The 16502-nt window shown below is 46.5% G+C and overlaps 1 protein-coding gene across 1 annotated transcript in view; it reads right to left on the bottom strand.

Moving 5' to 3' along the window:
* LOC103187299 (Down syndrome cell adhesion molecule homolog) overlaps positions 1-6716 on the bottom strand; it is a 185119-nt gene extending 178403 nt beyond the window's left edge. Inside the window, exon 1 of the mRNA XM_042334538.1 lies at positions 6670-6716. Coding sequence (XP_042190472.1) covers positions 6670-6712 — 43 coding nt within the window. The 5' untranslated portion in view covers positions 6713-6716. The remainder of the gene's footprint in view (positions 1-6669) is intronic.
* Positions 6717-16502: the final 9786 nt, after the last annotated feature.

The following is a 16502-nucleotide window of genomic DNA, read 5'->3' as shown; positions in this document are numbered from 1 at the left end:
TGTTGAGGCACACAGAAGGAAAGATTTCACTCCACACCTGACCCACATTTCCACAGCCCGAGGAGATACTGATGCTAACTATGGCTGTCGAGTGGAGATGCCAGTGAAAGGCTCCATCTCTACTGGAGGGTGCCTGGTGTCCTTACTGCACCAGATGAGAGGGGAAAATATAAGATTCCCGAGAAAGATTGAATGATCCTTTAGATCGTCGATCTCGCTAAAATCAAACACAATTAATGCCATGAGATCTATTTCTCGTTATTGGTGTCGGCTCGGTTCAGTTGGTAGCACTCTCGCTTCTGGGTCAGAAGGTTTTGGGTTCATGGTCCTCCCCCCCTCCCCCCCCCATCCCTCACCCCCCAATCCCACCTCTCTCCCCAAGCGAGAGGACGGACTTTTCAAGTAGCTCTGCAGCATCTTTAACATCCACCAGAACAGACAGACCGGACAACAACAACAACAACATTACATTTATAGAGCGCCTTTCATGTCGGGAGGACGTCCCAAGGTGCTGGACGGTCAGGGGTCAGGACCCGAGCATGGGGAGGGGTGGGGTAGGGGTGAGGGAAGGCAGAGAGGCAGGAGGGCGACCAAAGGTACAATCGAAGAGGAGGATCTTGAGACCGGCCTTGAAAGAGGCAAAGGAGGAAGTGAGGCGAAGGGACTGTGGGATGGAGTTCCAGAGTGTAGGGGCAGAGAGGCTGAAAGCTCGGCCACCGATGGTGGGGGGGTCGGGCTGGAGACATGGAGCAGCCCGGACCTCGGTTTAATGTCTCACCTGAAAGACGGCACCTCCGACAATGCAACACAACCCCCACCACTGCACTGGAGTGTCATCTTAGACTGTGTGATGCCAAGTCCCAAAGCCCAAAGCTACGCATAATTGCAAAATAATTTTTTTTAATAAAAACCTTTACCCTCAGTAAAGTCAACTGACTTTCCACTGACCTCCCTTGTGTGTGTTGTCTCATTTTGCTGATGGGGGTGGGGGAGGGGAACCGTTGTTAGAAATTCCGTGTCTGGAGGTAAAGAGGAATGAGTGACTCCAGGCTTCATATTATTCTCCTGCTTTTTTCCCCTGTAATCTTTGTCAGAAGAGCTGGCCGAGACTCAGTGATCCACAATGAACATTGCTCGGGCACATTGCTCTTCGAGCAATGGTCACTACTGATCTGGAGCTTCTGTGTTGCCATGATGTGACATTGCCAAAGAGTGGAGAGAGAGAGAAAGAGAGAGAGGAGGGAGGGAGGGAAGGTGGGGAGGAGAGCAAGAGAAAACGGAGAGAGATGGGGTGTGGGGGGGGAGAAGAGAGGGGAGCAGGAGAAAGAGAGAGAAGAGAGAGGAAAGAGAGAGGGGGGCTGGTGGGGTGGTGGGTGAGCGAGGCAGGCCCGCACCAGGTTGAAAAACAAAGACCCTTGCGCTGGGCACGATCGTCTGCCACATTTCGCCTACAAAATACACAGCCAATCCACTTTACAGTATACTCTGTGAAGAGGCTTTGAGACCCAGCAGTAAGTAGGAACCTAGTTGTTAGTCGATCGGCGGATCGCTTTCCGAGGATAATAATTCGTCCAAAAATATATATATATTATACATTCGCTTACTCGGTCCGCGACTGTGTGTGAGACACTGCTGTGCACAATTAGCGGCTGTGCTTCGCCCACAAAATAAACAGTCTTTACAGTACATTCTGTGAAGCGCTTTGAAACGTCACAATGCCGTAATAAGGCGCTATATCAAATGCAAGGATAGATAACAGCAGCAGCCCCAGGTTTGGACTCCTAAGGTATTAGGAACTCATTTAAACCAGCTAGCGAAAATAAGGTTGTCTGTCAACATAATCAAGACTAGCATCAGCGCTCAATATCCCTCGAGTTAAAATGAACAGCCTTTACTGTTGACAGCACGGGGAATTGACGAGGCGGGGTGGGGGGTGGGGGGCAAATCGATTGCATATTATCTCTTTTATAATTTTTTGAGTATTAACTAACGAACTGACTAACTGCTGCGCGAAATTGACTGTCGCGTTTCGCCCGCAACGTACCGTCAAACCACCTCACAGTACATTCTGTGCACTGTGAGACGTCTCAAGGACGTGATAAGGCGTCATATCAAATGCAAGGATTATTATCATTACATTCCCCCCCCCCCTCCACCCCACCCCACCACCCATCTGCAAAGCTGGATGAACAAAAAGCACCCCTGTTTTGATGGCCCTAACTACCCATGGGTGGGTGGGGGGAGAGTTGAAGAATTATTCACAAGACTTCCCCCTCCCCTCTGAACCAAACGATACCCTCCACCCCTCTCTCTCTCTCTCTCTCCCTTCAGTTTCTGCAATGTAATTTTAACTCCACTAACAATAAAGATTAATTATACAAGCACACACACACACAGTCATATATATATATATATATACATACACACACACACACACACACATACATATAAGAGCCTCTGCCATGTCAGGTTAACACTAATCCCTCTGATCAATTAGACACACCACACAATTGCTAACTGCAGTGAATTCGTGAACATTTCAGACGCTTAGAATTATAAATCTCTTGGGTTTTTTCCCCCCTTTTTAAAATAAATACACACACACACATCCTTGCCTCTGCCAGGTTAACACTCACCACCTCCCCCCACCTCCCTGATCAATTAGCCACACCACACAATTGCTTAATGCAGTGAAATCAGGTAACTGTGGACATCTCACTCGATTTCGCTTAGAATTATTAATCTCTTGGGTTTTTTTTTCCTGTTAAAACACTCTCACACACACACACACACACACACACATACACACACATACATGTACATGCACACACACACATGTCTCAAGCCTCCACATCACGATAGATATAGTATCTATATATAATATATATGATATATAGTATATATTACTTACAATATATGATATATATTATATATAATATATGATATATGTTATATATAATATATGATATATATGATATATAATATATATATAGCCAGGTAGACAGACAATCCCTTACTCATTCGATAATTAAACCACTATAAACCAAATTCAATCAGATTTTGCCACTTGTTTTCTCGTTCTCTCTCTCTCTCTCTCTCTCTTTCTCTCTCCACAAGACTTGAAGGACAAAAATAAAGTGCAGAAAACACGTCCGCAAAATCGTTACTGGTTTCTCTGACTGGCGAACATGCAGTGGGGTTAGATTTTAATGATATTTGGCTATTGTTGTGGATTTGTTTCGAAAAAAAAGGTGCATTTTTATGTATGTATGTGTGTGTGGAAATACATACATATGTATACATATATATATAGGAATAAGAATTGTAAGTCAAACGCTTGGAAATGAGTTGGAAGCGTTTAGCTCTGCAGGATTAATCGAATTATAATTTAATCATTTGATCAAACATCAATTAACATAATCACTTGAGGGGAACTGTTCTGTTCTGAGTCGTTCATAGAGAGAGGCAGAGAGGAGAGAGAGAGAGAGAGAGAGGGGAGAGGGGTGGGTGGGAGGGGGGAGAGAAGATGGGGAGAGGGGGAGAAAATAAAGAGAGCAGAGAGGGAGGGAGGGAGTGAGGGGAGGGAGAGATACATTCAAACTCTGATGGATCTATGTTTTTTAATTCCAAAAATATAATTGCGATGATTTCTATTTAATTTAAAAAAAAGCAAATATGAGATTTTTTGGGGGAAAGTCATTTTTCAATGATTGTTTCGATTTTTTTTGAGGGGGTGGAGGAGGGGGGGTGTGGGAGGAAGGAATAACCCTTAAAAATGATCCTCATAATCCTAAATTGTTTTACCTGCTCGTTTATAAATATATATATACATATATATTATTTTTGCTTCAAATGCGCTATTCGGAAACCATTCGATCTTTACGAACGGGCAGTGTAAGTCAGTGCTCAAGAAAGATCCCTCTCGGTTCCTTTTTTTTTCGTTGTGAACGTTCACAGCATATTATATATTTTATAATAATAATAATATTAATATATTTTGGATGGAAGTGGGGGTGGGGGGGTGGGGGGTGGGGGTGAGAGAGGAGGGAGGGGGTGCATTTTAAAAGTAAAAAGTTTTTTTGGGGGGTTTTGGAGGGGGTTTGGGTTAAAAAAAAAACACTTTTGTAAAAGCATTTCAAGACATTTTAAAATTATAATTAGATCGACCTGGTCGCTGTTTGTGTGCGTGTGAGATAGAGACCAGGGAGAGAGAGGGGTGTGTGTGTGATAGAGACCAGAGAGGTGTGTGTGATAGAGACCAGAGAGAGGTGTGTGTGAGTGTGTAATAGAGACCAAGAGAGAGGGGTGTGTGTGTGATAGAGACCAAGAGAGAGGGGTGTATGTGTGATAGAGACCAAGAGAGAGGGGTGTATGTGTGATAGAGACCAAGAGAGAGGGGTGTATGTGTGATAGAGACCAAGAGAGAGGTGTGTATGTGTGATAGAGACCAAGAGAGAGGTGTGTATGTGTGATAGAGACCAAGAGGTGTGTGTGTGCGTGATAGAGACCAAGAGAGAGGTGTGTGTGTGTGTGAGAGAGAGAGATAGAGACCAAGAGGTGTGTGTGTGTGTGAGAGAGAGAGATAGAGACCAAGAGGTGTGTGTGTGTGATAGAGACTAAGATAGAGGTCTGAGTAATAGAGACCAAGAGAGTCTGTGTGTGTGTGTGTGTGTGTGTGACAGAGAGAGGGGTATGTGCGTGTATTTGTGTGTGTGTGTGTGATAGAAAGAGACGTGTGTGTGTGTGTGTGTGTGTGAGAGAGAGAGAAAGACGGAAAGTTGTGTGTGGTTTGTGTGTGACAGAGAGCGAGAGGTGTGTGTGTGACTGAGACAGACAGAGAGACAGAGAGAGAGAGAGAGAGAGACTCAGAACAGTGTGGAGATAAGAGCTCTCTTGCAAAGCATTTTATTAAAGGTGCGATCCTATAAATTAGCAAAGCTGTTTCACACACACACACACACACATATATATATATATAGAGAGAGAGAGAGAGATTACACCCCCCTGATTCCCCCCCCCACCAAAAAAAATATATGTCCTGGCTCATAGCTCACAGGAGAGGAGAGAGAGAGAGAGAGAGAGAGGGACAAATCTGCCAAATAACTTTAACCAGAAAGCAAACTTTGTTTTTTTTTAAATAAAAAAATAGATAGCGAATAAAACTATGCATTCAGCTCTCTCTCTCTGTGAGTGTGTGTGTGTCTGTACTGTTATTTTCACGCCTGTCCCCCCCCCCCCCCCCCCACCACCATCCCTCCCTGCTTTAAGTCAGTCACTACAAGCTTAGATGGACTGATGTGTGTCACAGTGCAGTTACCAGTTTGTATTATCAATGTCCTTGCTCTCTGTCTGTCTGTCTGTCTGTCTGTCTGTCTGCCTGAGTGAAGTCAGGTCTCCAGCTCTTATTGATATCATCATAATAATAATATAAATATGAAATAATCTCTTGTCCAGCTTTGCCCCTATTTCTCTCTCTCTCTCTCTCTCCCTCCCTCTCTGTGCCAGGGTCTGTGTGTTATTTTCCTCCTGTTAGAGCTACCAGTCAGATCCAGCACAGCAGAAAACACACACACACACTCAGTTTCTCACTCTCCTTGAAATCCCTTCTCATTTTCTCCTTTCGAGGCCACTCTCTCACACGTCCACTTTCTCTCTCTCTCTCTCTCTCTCTCCCCCTTTCCCTATCTCCCTCTCTCTCTCTCTCTCCCTCTCTCTCTTTCCCCCCCTCTCTCTCTCCCACGTCTAAAATGACTAGTGAGCAATCTAATACCCTTTCTTATCCCCAAACACACACACACACACATTTATACACGCACACACATTTACACACACCTATATACACACACCCATCCACATATGCGCCCATCTATCTACCTGTGTGCATATACAGTATTTATAAAGACATATGCAGAATTGTGCACTGCATATGGATATACATTGATCTGTGTATAAACACATAGATATTTATGCACATACACACACACACACACCTACAGTTTTTATGAATACATGTCCTCGGATGTACATTTCACACTAGTGAACACACGCAATGTGTGTGTGCATAGATTTCACAGACACACATACGTGTGCAGAATGTTCAATACACGTTAGTTGCAGTATAGAATATATATATATATATATATACACACACACATATGTATATTTATAAACTGTACACCACGTATTAAGTCTGAAGGCGAAAGGCAAGCTGTGTATGTATAATGTGCAACATACAGCTTTCCTTTCTCCTTCATACCTAATGTGTAATTACTGACAAGTGGGTTACCTTAGTTTGCAGTAACAAACCAGGAGTCTTGACAGATAAGCTACTTTTTTTTAAAAAAAAATGAACACTGCAATCTTTATCTCTCTTTCTCTTGTAACCCCCACCCCACCACCACCACCACCTCCAACACCACCACCACCTCCCAACCTGTCTTCTCTCCCTCTCCATCTCTCTGCTGATCACAGTCAAAGGCAAAGAGAAACATAAGTCGATATCACCTTCCCACCCCAACGCAGTCTTAATCTTGAGAGAGAGAGGGGGGGAGAGGAGAGAGAAAGAGAGAGAGAGAGAGAGAGAGAGAGAGAGAGGGGGAAGAAGGGGGAGGGAGGGGGGGGGGTAAAAAAAAAGAGAAAGGTATAATTTTTTATGATTCAGTCACTCACCATTCAGAATGCTCTGGAGTAAGAGAATGGCCATGATCCACATTCCCCCTCACAGCTTTGTCCCTGCGTTGATCTCTGGTCACTTGCAGTATATATATATATATGTGTGTGTAAAAAAATGTTTTTTCTTCTTCCTCTCCCCCCCCCCCCCCCCCCCCTCCTCCTCTCCTCTTATTATCTCACGTGCACGAATGGATCTTTAAATTGCTATCTGCAGGTGAAATAATTTCACAGAGGTTTGCTTCTGGCTAAGACGGGCGTTGCAGATCAAACAGAGAGAGAGGAGGAGAGGGAGAGAGGGAGGGAGAGAGAGAGAGAGAGAGAGCCTTGTTCTTTTGGACCTGTCTTGTTCTGTCTCTCTCTCTGGTGTGTGTGTGTGGTGTGTGTGTGTGTTTCTGCTGGTTGCCTGTGTATGTCCTTTAGACCTGATCTCCTCCCTCCCTCCCTCCCTCCTATCCTTTCCTTCCTTCCTTCCTTCCTTTTCTCCCCCCCTCTCCTCTCTCTCTGTGTGTGTGTGTGTGTGTGTGTCAGTCTGTCTGTGTCTCTCCCTCTTCCTTCTCTTGGGTGCAGATGGATCAGAGGGACTCACTGGGTGGGTGGTGGGCAGTAGGTGGGTGGGTGGGTGGGTGGGTGGTGTTGGCTGGTTGAGTTATTGGGTTTGGCTTGTGCATCTGCTGAGTGAAGACAGCTCCAACACCCACCCACCCCAACAACAACAACAACAACAAGCTTGCTTCTCCTTAGACTGGACAGAGACAGGTAAGGTGGTGGTGGTGGTGGTGGTGGGGGGACAGACACACTGTAGACCACAGGACAGGGGATGAAACAGGTGAGAGAAAGACAAGTCGACTCTGCCACACAGATGCGTTGTTTCCTCCAAACTCTGCAAGAACCCAAATCCACATCTTCCTCTTTCTTTCTCTCTCTCTCTCTCTCTCACTCACTCACTCACACAAATCCATACACAACACGCCTTTTAATCACGTTGATGCCTTTAAAAACCAACGCCTCACATTAGCATTAGATCACACAACCCTCTTGGTCCAGCTCAAACCACCCCAGCTCCTTGGAAATAGGAGATTAACTCTTTCCTTCCTGTCCTTTGCTGTCTAGAAATAGGGGGTAGAAGGTGTGTGTGTGCACATATATATATATATATATATATTATATATATATATATTACATATAGATAGATAGATATAGACATGTACACACATACCACACACACACACTGAACCTTGTGCAGCTCGAATCACTCCAACCCCTTGGAAATAGAAACCCAGAGGGTTTAACTCTTTCCTTTGCTATCAGAAATTGTGTGTGTGTGTTTTTCCCACGTTCACAAGGGGGAGAGAGGGTATATGTATGTATATATATATATACATATACCCTATATGTGCATACACCCTTATATACCCTATATATACCCTATATATACATACACAATATATATATACCCAATGCATATATACACCCTATATATATTATATAGGGTATATGTGTATATATGTACATACACACATAACCTTGTCCATTCCAAACCACCCCGGGTCCTGGGAAATAGACAGTCAAAGAATTTAACTATTTCCTTGCTTTTGTTGTCAGAAATAGTATTTTTCCCCCCTCCACTTCACAAGGTGAGGGGGTGGGGGGGGGGGGGGGGGTTAAAATACATACACACACACACACAGAACAGATTTTTTTATGTGTTTGTGCGTTCAACTAAGAATATCAATAAAACTCCAGTCTTTTTTTTATAAAAAAGAGGTTTTATAGATTTTTTTCAGTTTATTGTGTGAAAGAAAAGGTTGAGAGAGAAAGAGCAAGAGAGGGAGGGATTGAGAAGAGGGGGGGGGGAGGAAGAGGGGAATAATTGCCTCTTATCTTTGTATCTTCCAACAATAAAATATTTTTTTTCCAATTACAACTCAAGACTTGCTTCCAATATGGTTTGAGACGATCAACTCTTTAACATTATTTTAAACGACACAAAAACAACTTCATTTCCTTCAACGCATACTTTTTTTAAAAAAAATATATAGATGAGAAGACATTTTTATTCACACATAATGTGCCAAATTAAAATTTAGGATTCAGGACATTCTCCCCACTCCCCCCCCCACCCCAAAAAAAAAAAAATGTTTCTACTGCAATCAATGTATGTGCTTGTGTAAATAATATTAAATATTGATGACAGAAATGTAATAGTTTAAGCAGAGGTATATTTTATACAGATAGCTTCCCTGTGTAAATATTGCAGACCCACCTTAAGTACTGGGTATGAATTAAATCCACATTGAAACTCACTTTCAAAGTTTAATGATAAGAAAGGTTAATTCCTGATTAGGGGAGAGGTTTAACCCCTTACAGTCTGATGGACATATTGATAATAATATGTAACAATCCTTGCATTTGTAAATGTCCCAACAAACAGCCCATGGATTGACTTCGACCGCACACGGTGAGGACGAGGAGCAGAGTCTCTCCCTCTCACATTTTATTTTTGTGTCGGGGGGGAGGTTAGTCTTTCTCTAAATGCATTTTTCAAGTGTAAAACACATGACCGCCAATTAGGGCTCCATTGCAGCAATGGGGTGGGGGTGGGGGTGGGTGTTGCATTGTCAGAGGTGTCGTCTTTCGGACGAGATGTTAAACCGAGGCCCCGTCTGCTTGTTCAGGTGGACATAGAGCTATTCGAAAGAGAAGGGAGATTCTTGCTCCCGGCGTCCAGGCCAATAATCCCCCAAATAGCGCCTTTCACGTCGGGAAGATGTCCAAAGCCGCTGGACAATCAGTGTTACGGACCCGAGCTGGGGGTCGGGATCGGGAGGGGTGGAGGGCGGGGTTGGGGGGGAGGGAGGGTGACCAACGGCACGGTCAAAGAGGAGGATTTTGAGACAGGTCTTGAAGGAGGTCCAGAGGGTGGGGGCAGAGTGGCAGAAGCCCGCCAGTGGTGAGGTGGGCGTGGTAAGGGACATGAAGCAGGCCGGAGCCCGCTGAGTGGATGGAAGGGCAGGTTGGTAGGGGGTTAGAAGGTCAAAGAGGTAGGAGGAGAGCAAGGCCAGGGAGAGCTTTGAAGGTGAGGACCAGGATCTTGAACTGTATCCTCTGTATAATGGGAAGCCAGTGGAGTCGGGCGAGGATGGGGGGTGACAGTGTCGCGAAGCCTGTTGCGGGAGAGGACACGGGCTGCAGAGTTCTGGATGATCTGCAGCCTATGGAGGGAGGAATTGGGGAGGCCGATAAGCAGGGAGTTTGCATAGTCGAGCCTGGATGTTGTGAATGCGTGTATGAGGATTTCAGTGGCCTGCGGTGTGAGACAGTGGCAGAGCCAGTCGATGGTGCGAAGGTGGGGGAAGGCAGAGTGGGATGTCGCACAGATGTGGGGTAGGAAGGACAGTTGAGGGTCAAACAAGGCACCAAGGTTCTGGACTAGCATAGTAAGGTAGAGTGTGCATCCTTGGATGGTGATGCTGTCAGTTGCTGATGGGAACCAATCAAGAGGGCCTTGTTGACGTTCAACTGTGGAAGATTAGCTCTCATCCAGAACTTGATGTCTGACGGACATTGTGTCAGGACAGCAGTGGTCCTGGAGTCAAGGGTGGAGGCAGCAAGACAGAGTTGGGTGTCATCCGCAAACATGTGGAAATTGACCCTATGTCTGCGGATGATTTCATCAAGAGGGAGCATATAGATATTGAAAAGGAGAGGACCAAGGCAGAGCCCTGAGGAACGCTGCACGAGGCATTGCGTGGGCTAGAGGAGAAGCTGTTTGTGGAGATGAAGTAGAGACAGTATGAGAGGTAGTATCTGAAGCATGCAAGGACAGAACCATAAAGATTGGGGATGGAGAAGAGGACCTGGGGTTGTCCTTGGCCTCCAAGATTTTCTTGGAGTAGAAGGACGATTTAGTGGAGGCGAGGAGGAGCAGTAAGATTTGATAAGGTCCAACAGATCTGATGATGGACTGTTAAGTTGGATTTGAGTCAAGTGCATTCAGTGGTACGCACCTGAGTCTTAAGGGAGCAGAGGTGGCTGGTGTACAAGGGTGACTTCCGTAAGTAGGAGACGGTTCGGGAAGTGAGGGAGCAAGGACATCGAGAGTGGTGGAGAGGGAGTGGTGGAGGAGAGTGACCAAGGAGGGTAGGTCATTGCGAAGAAAGCCCAGAGGGGGAGGAGTTCAGATGACTCCAAGGCAGTGGAGAGGGAGTGTGGGGAGATTATTTTCCAGGGGAGGAAGAGATGAAGGTGGATTGAAGTGGTGAGAGGGATTGAGGAATTAAGGAGGATGAAGTAATGGTCCGAGATGGCTTTATCGGTGATGGTGAGGTCCGAGACGCTGAGGCCCCGGGTAATCACCAGGTCAAGCGGGTGGCTATAGACGTGGGTGGCGGAGTGGATGTGGAGGGAGAGGTTGTGAGAGGAGAGGAGCAAGGAGAAGTCAGCAGAGATGGAGCAGAAGGGAATGAAGTACAGATTGAAGTCTCCTAGGATGAGGAGGTGTTCAGAGCACAAGGAGAGGGAAGATAGGAGGGTGGAGGTGTCCGAGAGGAAGCTGGGGGAGGGTTTGGGGGGAACAACAGACAAGGAGGGAAAGGTTGAAGGGATGGTAGAGGCTAAGGTGCTCAAAGGAGGGTAAGGTTCCGGAGGAGTAAGCGGATAGGCAGAGTGGGGACTGGGAGATAAGAGCCACACCGCCACCACGGCGGTTAGGTCATGGGGTATGATGGAAGGTGTAGCTGGGTGGTGTGGCCTAGGTCCGGGGGAAGGTGTCACCTGGGGGTGATCTAGCTTTCAGTGAGGGCAAAGATGTCGATGTTTTCGTCGACAATGAGTTCCTGGATGGTAAGCATTTTGCTGGAGAGGGAGCGTACATTTTCTAGGCCAATACAGAGGTGACAGCTGGTGGTGGAGGAATGTACGAGACGAGGGGGGGCAAGGGAGAGGATTGACAGGGAGGATAGGGGATGTGGATAAGGGAGGAGAGGTTGGGCCCCCAGGGTCAGGGACCGATGGGCTTGCACCGGAGGTGGGGGAATGGGGCAGACATGGTGGACACGATGGAGGATTCGCAGAGGGAGGCTGAGGAACGGTCGAGCGGGGATAGGAGGCGAGGAGGGTGATTGGAGGGGAAGGATCGAGCGGGAGTAGTGGAGGGTAGGGGACAGCGGTGGGAGCATTTTTGGGAGAAGCAGCTCAGGTCGGTGACGGCAGCCAAAATACGCACCCCGAGACTAAGAGCTGGGGGTGGGGTTGTGGGGGCCGGGTCAGCGTATAGAGATGTCATGCTAATATCAGGCTATATAGAGGGGTCACTGTTAGTATCAGCTTATATTTTTTGCGTGGACTGGCCCCAAGGTGACGCCTTGGCAACTGAATGTCGGAAACGGGTCCAAATGTTGGAAATGTGCCAGTCTCGTTCCTGAGTAAGTTCCGCAGTAGTCCAGGGAGCAGCTGATGACAAACCAGCCAACCTGGCTCATTGGCAGGACTTGGAGGGACAGACCAGTCACTGGGGGGGGAGCAGGGACCTTTCCGCCAAAACTCTTAACAGGTAGGGTGGTCTTAGCTGGTCAAGCTCGCGGGAAAGCTTTGCCAGACAGTGCTCTCAATGGCAGGCTGTGCGGTTTTAGCAGGTTACGCTGGAATTAGGTAAGCCGGGTGCATCCCTCCAGGGAGAGAGATAGAGAGAGTCCACATTCTATTCTGGACGCAGGGAAATTTCCATGTGCAGGTGGCACACATATGTGGAACTGTCAGTCTGATTTTACAGTTTAGAATACAATAATAATAATAACCCTTGCATTTGATGTAGCGCTTTTCACGTCGGGAGGACGTCCCAAAGCACACTGTAAAGTGAATTGACTGTATATTTGTGGGCGAACGCGGCAGCCAATTGCGCACAGCAGCGTCCCACGAACAGTCGTGGTTTGAAGTGACCAAATTATTATTAATTTTTTTTTTCTTGAGGGATTATTATCAGGCTTGCCCAAGTTTTGCCATGCCGGGAATCGAACCCAGGTCTCTCGCTTGCGAGGCGAGTGCTCTAACCACTTAGCTACAGTCTGTATATATATATATATATATATATATATATATAATACATATATATACAAAGCATTTTTCATGTCAGAAGAACATGAACATAGCACAAGCAGGTAGAATTATCAGTCTGATTTTACATAATATGTACATATATATATTCTGACATATATATATAATATATATTATATATTATTCACTTAACATCCCAAAGTGCTTGGCATTCCCGGTTCAGGAACTGGACTAGAGTCCGGCACAGAGGGTGGACTCGGGTCCGACATTCCATTGCCGAGCTGGGGGGTGGGGGTGGGGGGGGGCGGTGGGGAGCGGGAGCTGAGGGGAGAGGGTAGGCGAACAATGACCAAAATCGTGGTCAGAGAGTTAGTTCTTGAGATGTTCTATCGAATGTAAGGATTTTAGTCCTGTAGCCTTGTGGTTAGAGCTCTCTTGCTTCGCAAGCGAGAGGACCCGGGTTCCATTCCCGGGCAGGGCGAAACGTTGGCAAATTTCCTTACTCCACACGCCTCTGTTTACCTAACAGTAAGTAGGAACCCGGTCGTTAGACAATTGGCGGATCGCTTTAGGGTAATAATGCCTTCAAAAAAAAATAATAATCATAATCTGGTCGCTCACTTAATCCACGACTGCTTGCGGGACGCTGCTGTGCGCAATTGGCTTCTGCCTTTCGCCCACGAAATACACGGTCAATTCACTTTACAGTATATATTCTGTAAAACGCTTTGTGACGTCTCGAGAACGTGATAAGGCGCTACTTTAAATGTAAGGATTATTGTTATTATTGTCAAGGCATCAGGCAAATGTGTGCACAAGGGTGTGTGTGTGTGTGTGCTCATTTACCTACAATATACGCTCTCTCTCCCTTAATTCCTGACAGTGATTAGCTTGTAGACGGTGCAATACGATAGGACATTTTTAGAGACTGGGAGTTCGCGCTTCCTCTCCAACTGCATCAGCACCTGAGACTGCAAAGCATCAACGGTTAAGGTAATAGCTCTGAAATTTCCTGTGCGATAAATGTCATTACCCGAGCACTTCCATTAATTCAACCCCAAATATTTTAACCAAAGGAAAATTTAGGAGAGGAGAGGGAAGGAAAACACAGACACGCACACACACACACACACAAGCTCGCCCGGCCTTAATGGAGGGGAGTGGGTGGAGGGGTGTTGGTGGGGAGTGGGGGAGTTAGGTAGCTCCAATGTGGCAATTCAGTTGGTTGAGTGGGGATGAGGGGAGAGAATGGAGGTGGGGGTGTTACGGTGGGGATAGGTGGGAGGACAGAGAGAGAGGGGGGGGTGGGGTGGGGTGGAGAAAGCTTCAAGGACAGGCACTGCACCTATTATATCAATGTCTCAAAATACGTCATTCAATTTTTCTCTCGAGTGTAATGACTCCGTATTCGGTGGGCAAACGGTGGCAGCACAATTTGCGCACAGCAGTGTCCCAAACGAAACAGCCAACGAAGTGAGCGACTGATTATCTCTGCGGGATTGTTGGCCGGGAAACCGGGAGAGAGAGCGAGAGAAAGACCCCTTTCTCTTCGAATAGGCCGCGGGATCCTTAACATTCACATGAACGGGGGAACACCGGGGACCTCGGTTTAACATCTCGTCCGATGGACGGAGCCTCAGACAATGCGAAGCTCTCTCCCACCCGTGCCCACACCAACCCCCCCCCCCACCACCACCCCCCCAGCACTGCAATGGAGTGTCAGCCTCGACTGTGTGAGCACGGGCTTCTGAAATCTTATTGAAAGCGTTCTCTGGAGCACATTCTTCCTTTGTTAGAATGTAGAAAGTTACCTGCCACGGGTTTATAAAAAAAAAAATAATAATTTGGGTCACTTCAAACCACGACTGTCTGTGGGGACGCTGCTGTTTCGCCCACAATTGACTGCCGCGTTTCGCCCACAAGTATAGAGTCAATTCACTTTACAGTATATTCTGTGAAGCGCTTTGAGACGTCTAGAAGACGTGAAAAGGCGCTACATCAAATGCAAGGATTATTATCATTATTATTATTATTATTTCTTATTGAGGGATCCGTTAAGAAATGGCGCAAATTAGACCGGCGGGATGTGCAGGCACCGATCGACAGGAAGGATGTTGTGTGATGATTAAACGTGCCTGGTGGGATTTTCTGTGCAGGAAATTAAAAGCTCCCTGGAGACAATCCCCATACATCAATCTCCACTGTCCTTCCCTGTCAATATTAGCCAGCAGCAGCTTATGCCGATTGCTCTAAAATCTATTGACGGGGGGCGAGGGGGGAGAAGGGGGACGGGATAATAATAATAATAATATAATAACCCTTGCATTTGATACAGCAGTTTTCACATCTTAGAGACGTCTCAAAGCGCTTCACGGAATAAACTGTAAAGTGAGCTGACTGTATATTTGTGGGCGAACCGCGGCAGCCAATTGCGCACAGCAGCGTCCCATAAACAGTCGTGGATTCAAGTGACCAATTTATTATTGTATTCTTTTTCTTGAGGGATTATTATCATTAGGCGCGTGGAGTAAGGAAACTTGCCCAAGGTTTTGCCCTGCCGGGAATTGAACCCAGGTCCTCTCGCTTGCGAAGAGAGTGCTCTAACCACTGAGCTACACACATGATGTGCAGGAAGGGAGGGTTGTAGGAATCCAGCAAGCTGGAACTTAAAGATATGCTTTACGCATGGACTACTTCCCCATAACAGTCAAACAACAACAGTGGACAACACAACAGGAGGTCTCTCAACCCATTTTGCTCCGTGTCAGTGTTTGCTCCTCCAAGAAGACATCCATCCCAGTCTCAATTCCCTTGCTCTATCTTCCTCCTCCTCAATACCCTCCAATACCCCTCTCCTGTGTGTGTTTGTCTATTATGTTTCAGCCTAGCGCTCTCGCCTCTGAGTCAGAAGGTTGTGGGTTCAAGCCCCATATTGTGCCTTGAACTCACAACTGATGCCCCGATGCAGCGCTGGGGAGAGCCGTCCTTCGGATGAGATGTTGAACCAAGGTCCCGGCTGCCTATTCAGGTGGACGTTAAAGATCCTCTGGAACTATTGGAAAAGAGAAGGGCATTTCTCTCTCTCAATCCCTTAAATTAAATTGGTCACTCATTTTTCGAGAAGTGCGATGGGATCTTTAACATCCACCCAAACAGGTACATGTGGAACCTCAGTTTAAAGTCTCATCCAAAGGACATCCTTCTGACTCCGAGTCCTACCAACTGAGCCAGGCTCATAAACATTATCTTAAGCACCTCACCCAGAAAACTTGACCTCCCTGCAACGACAGCCTCTTTCCAGTGTCTCCTCACATCTTTCATCCTCATGAACCCACAACAACAATTTACATTTATCCAGAGCCCTTCATGCGGGGCTGCATGAAGGGACCTGGGACGTCGTTCCGACGTGAAAGGGCTCTGTACGAGCGTAATCTGTTGTTGTTGTTGTTGTTGTTGTAGCATCTCGGAGAGCCAGCATGTGGGTTACAAGAGAGAAATTAACAGGTACGTGAATGATGCGAGCTCGAATTGGTACTGGGATAATAATATTAATCTTTGCATTTATTATAGCGCTTCTTTTTGGTAAGCCCAATAAATGTCTGACACACGTGCAAACCCATCACCATGCTTGAGATTAGCCACCTACAAATGGGAACTCCAGAGATCTTTATTGGAATGTGATGCGCATTCGTAGGATATACTGCAGGATATACTGTAAAGTGGAGTGACTGTGTATTTTGTGAGTGGCATGTGGAGGGTAGAAGGGAGGAGGAGGAGAG

The sequence above is a fragment of the Callorhinchus milii genome, unplaced genomic scaffold (genome assembly GCF_018977255.1).
Source record: "Callorhinchus milii isolate IMCB2004 unplaced genomic scaffold, IMCB_Cmil_1.0 Scaffold4, whole genome shotgun sequence".
NCBI lineage: Eukaryota > Metazoa > Chordata > Chondrichthyes > Chimaeriformes > Callorhinchidae > Callorhinchus > Callorhinchus milii.
This window is presented reverse-complemented; position numbering and strand designations above follow the sequence as displayed.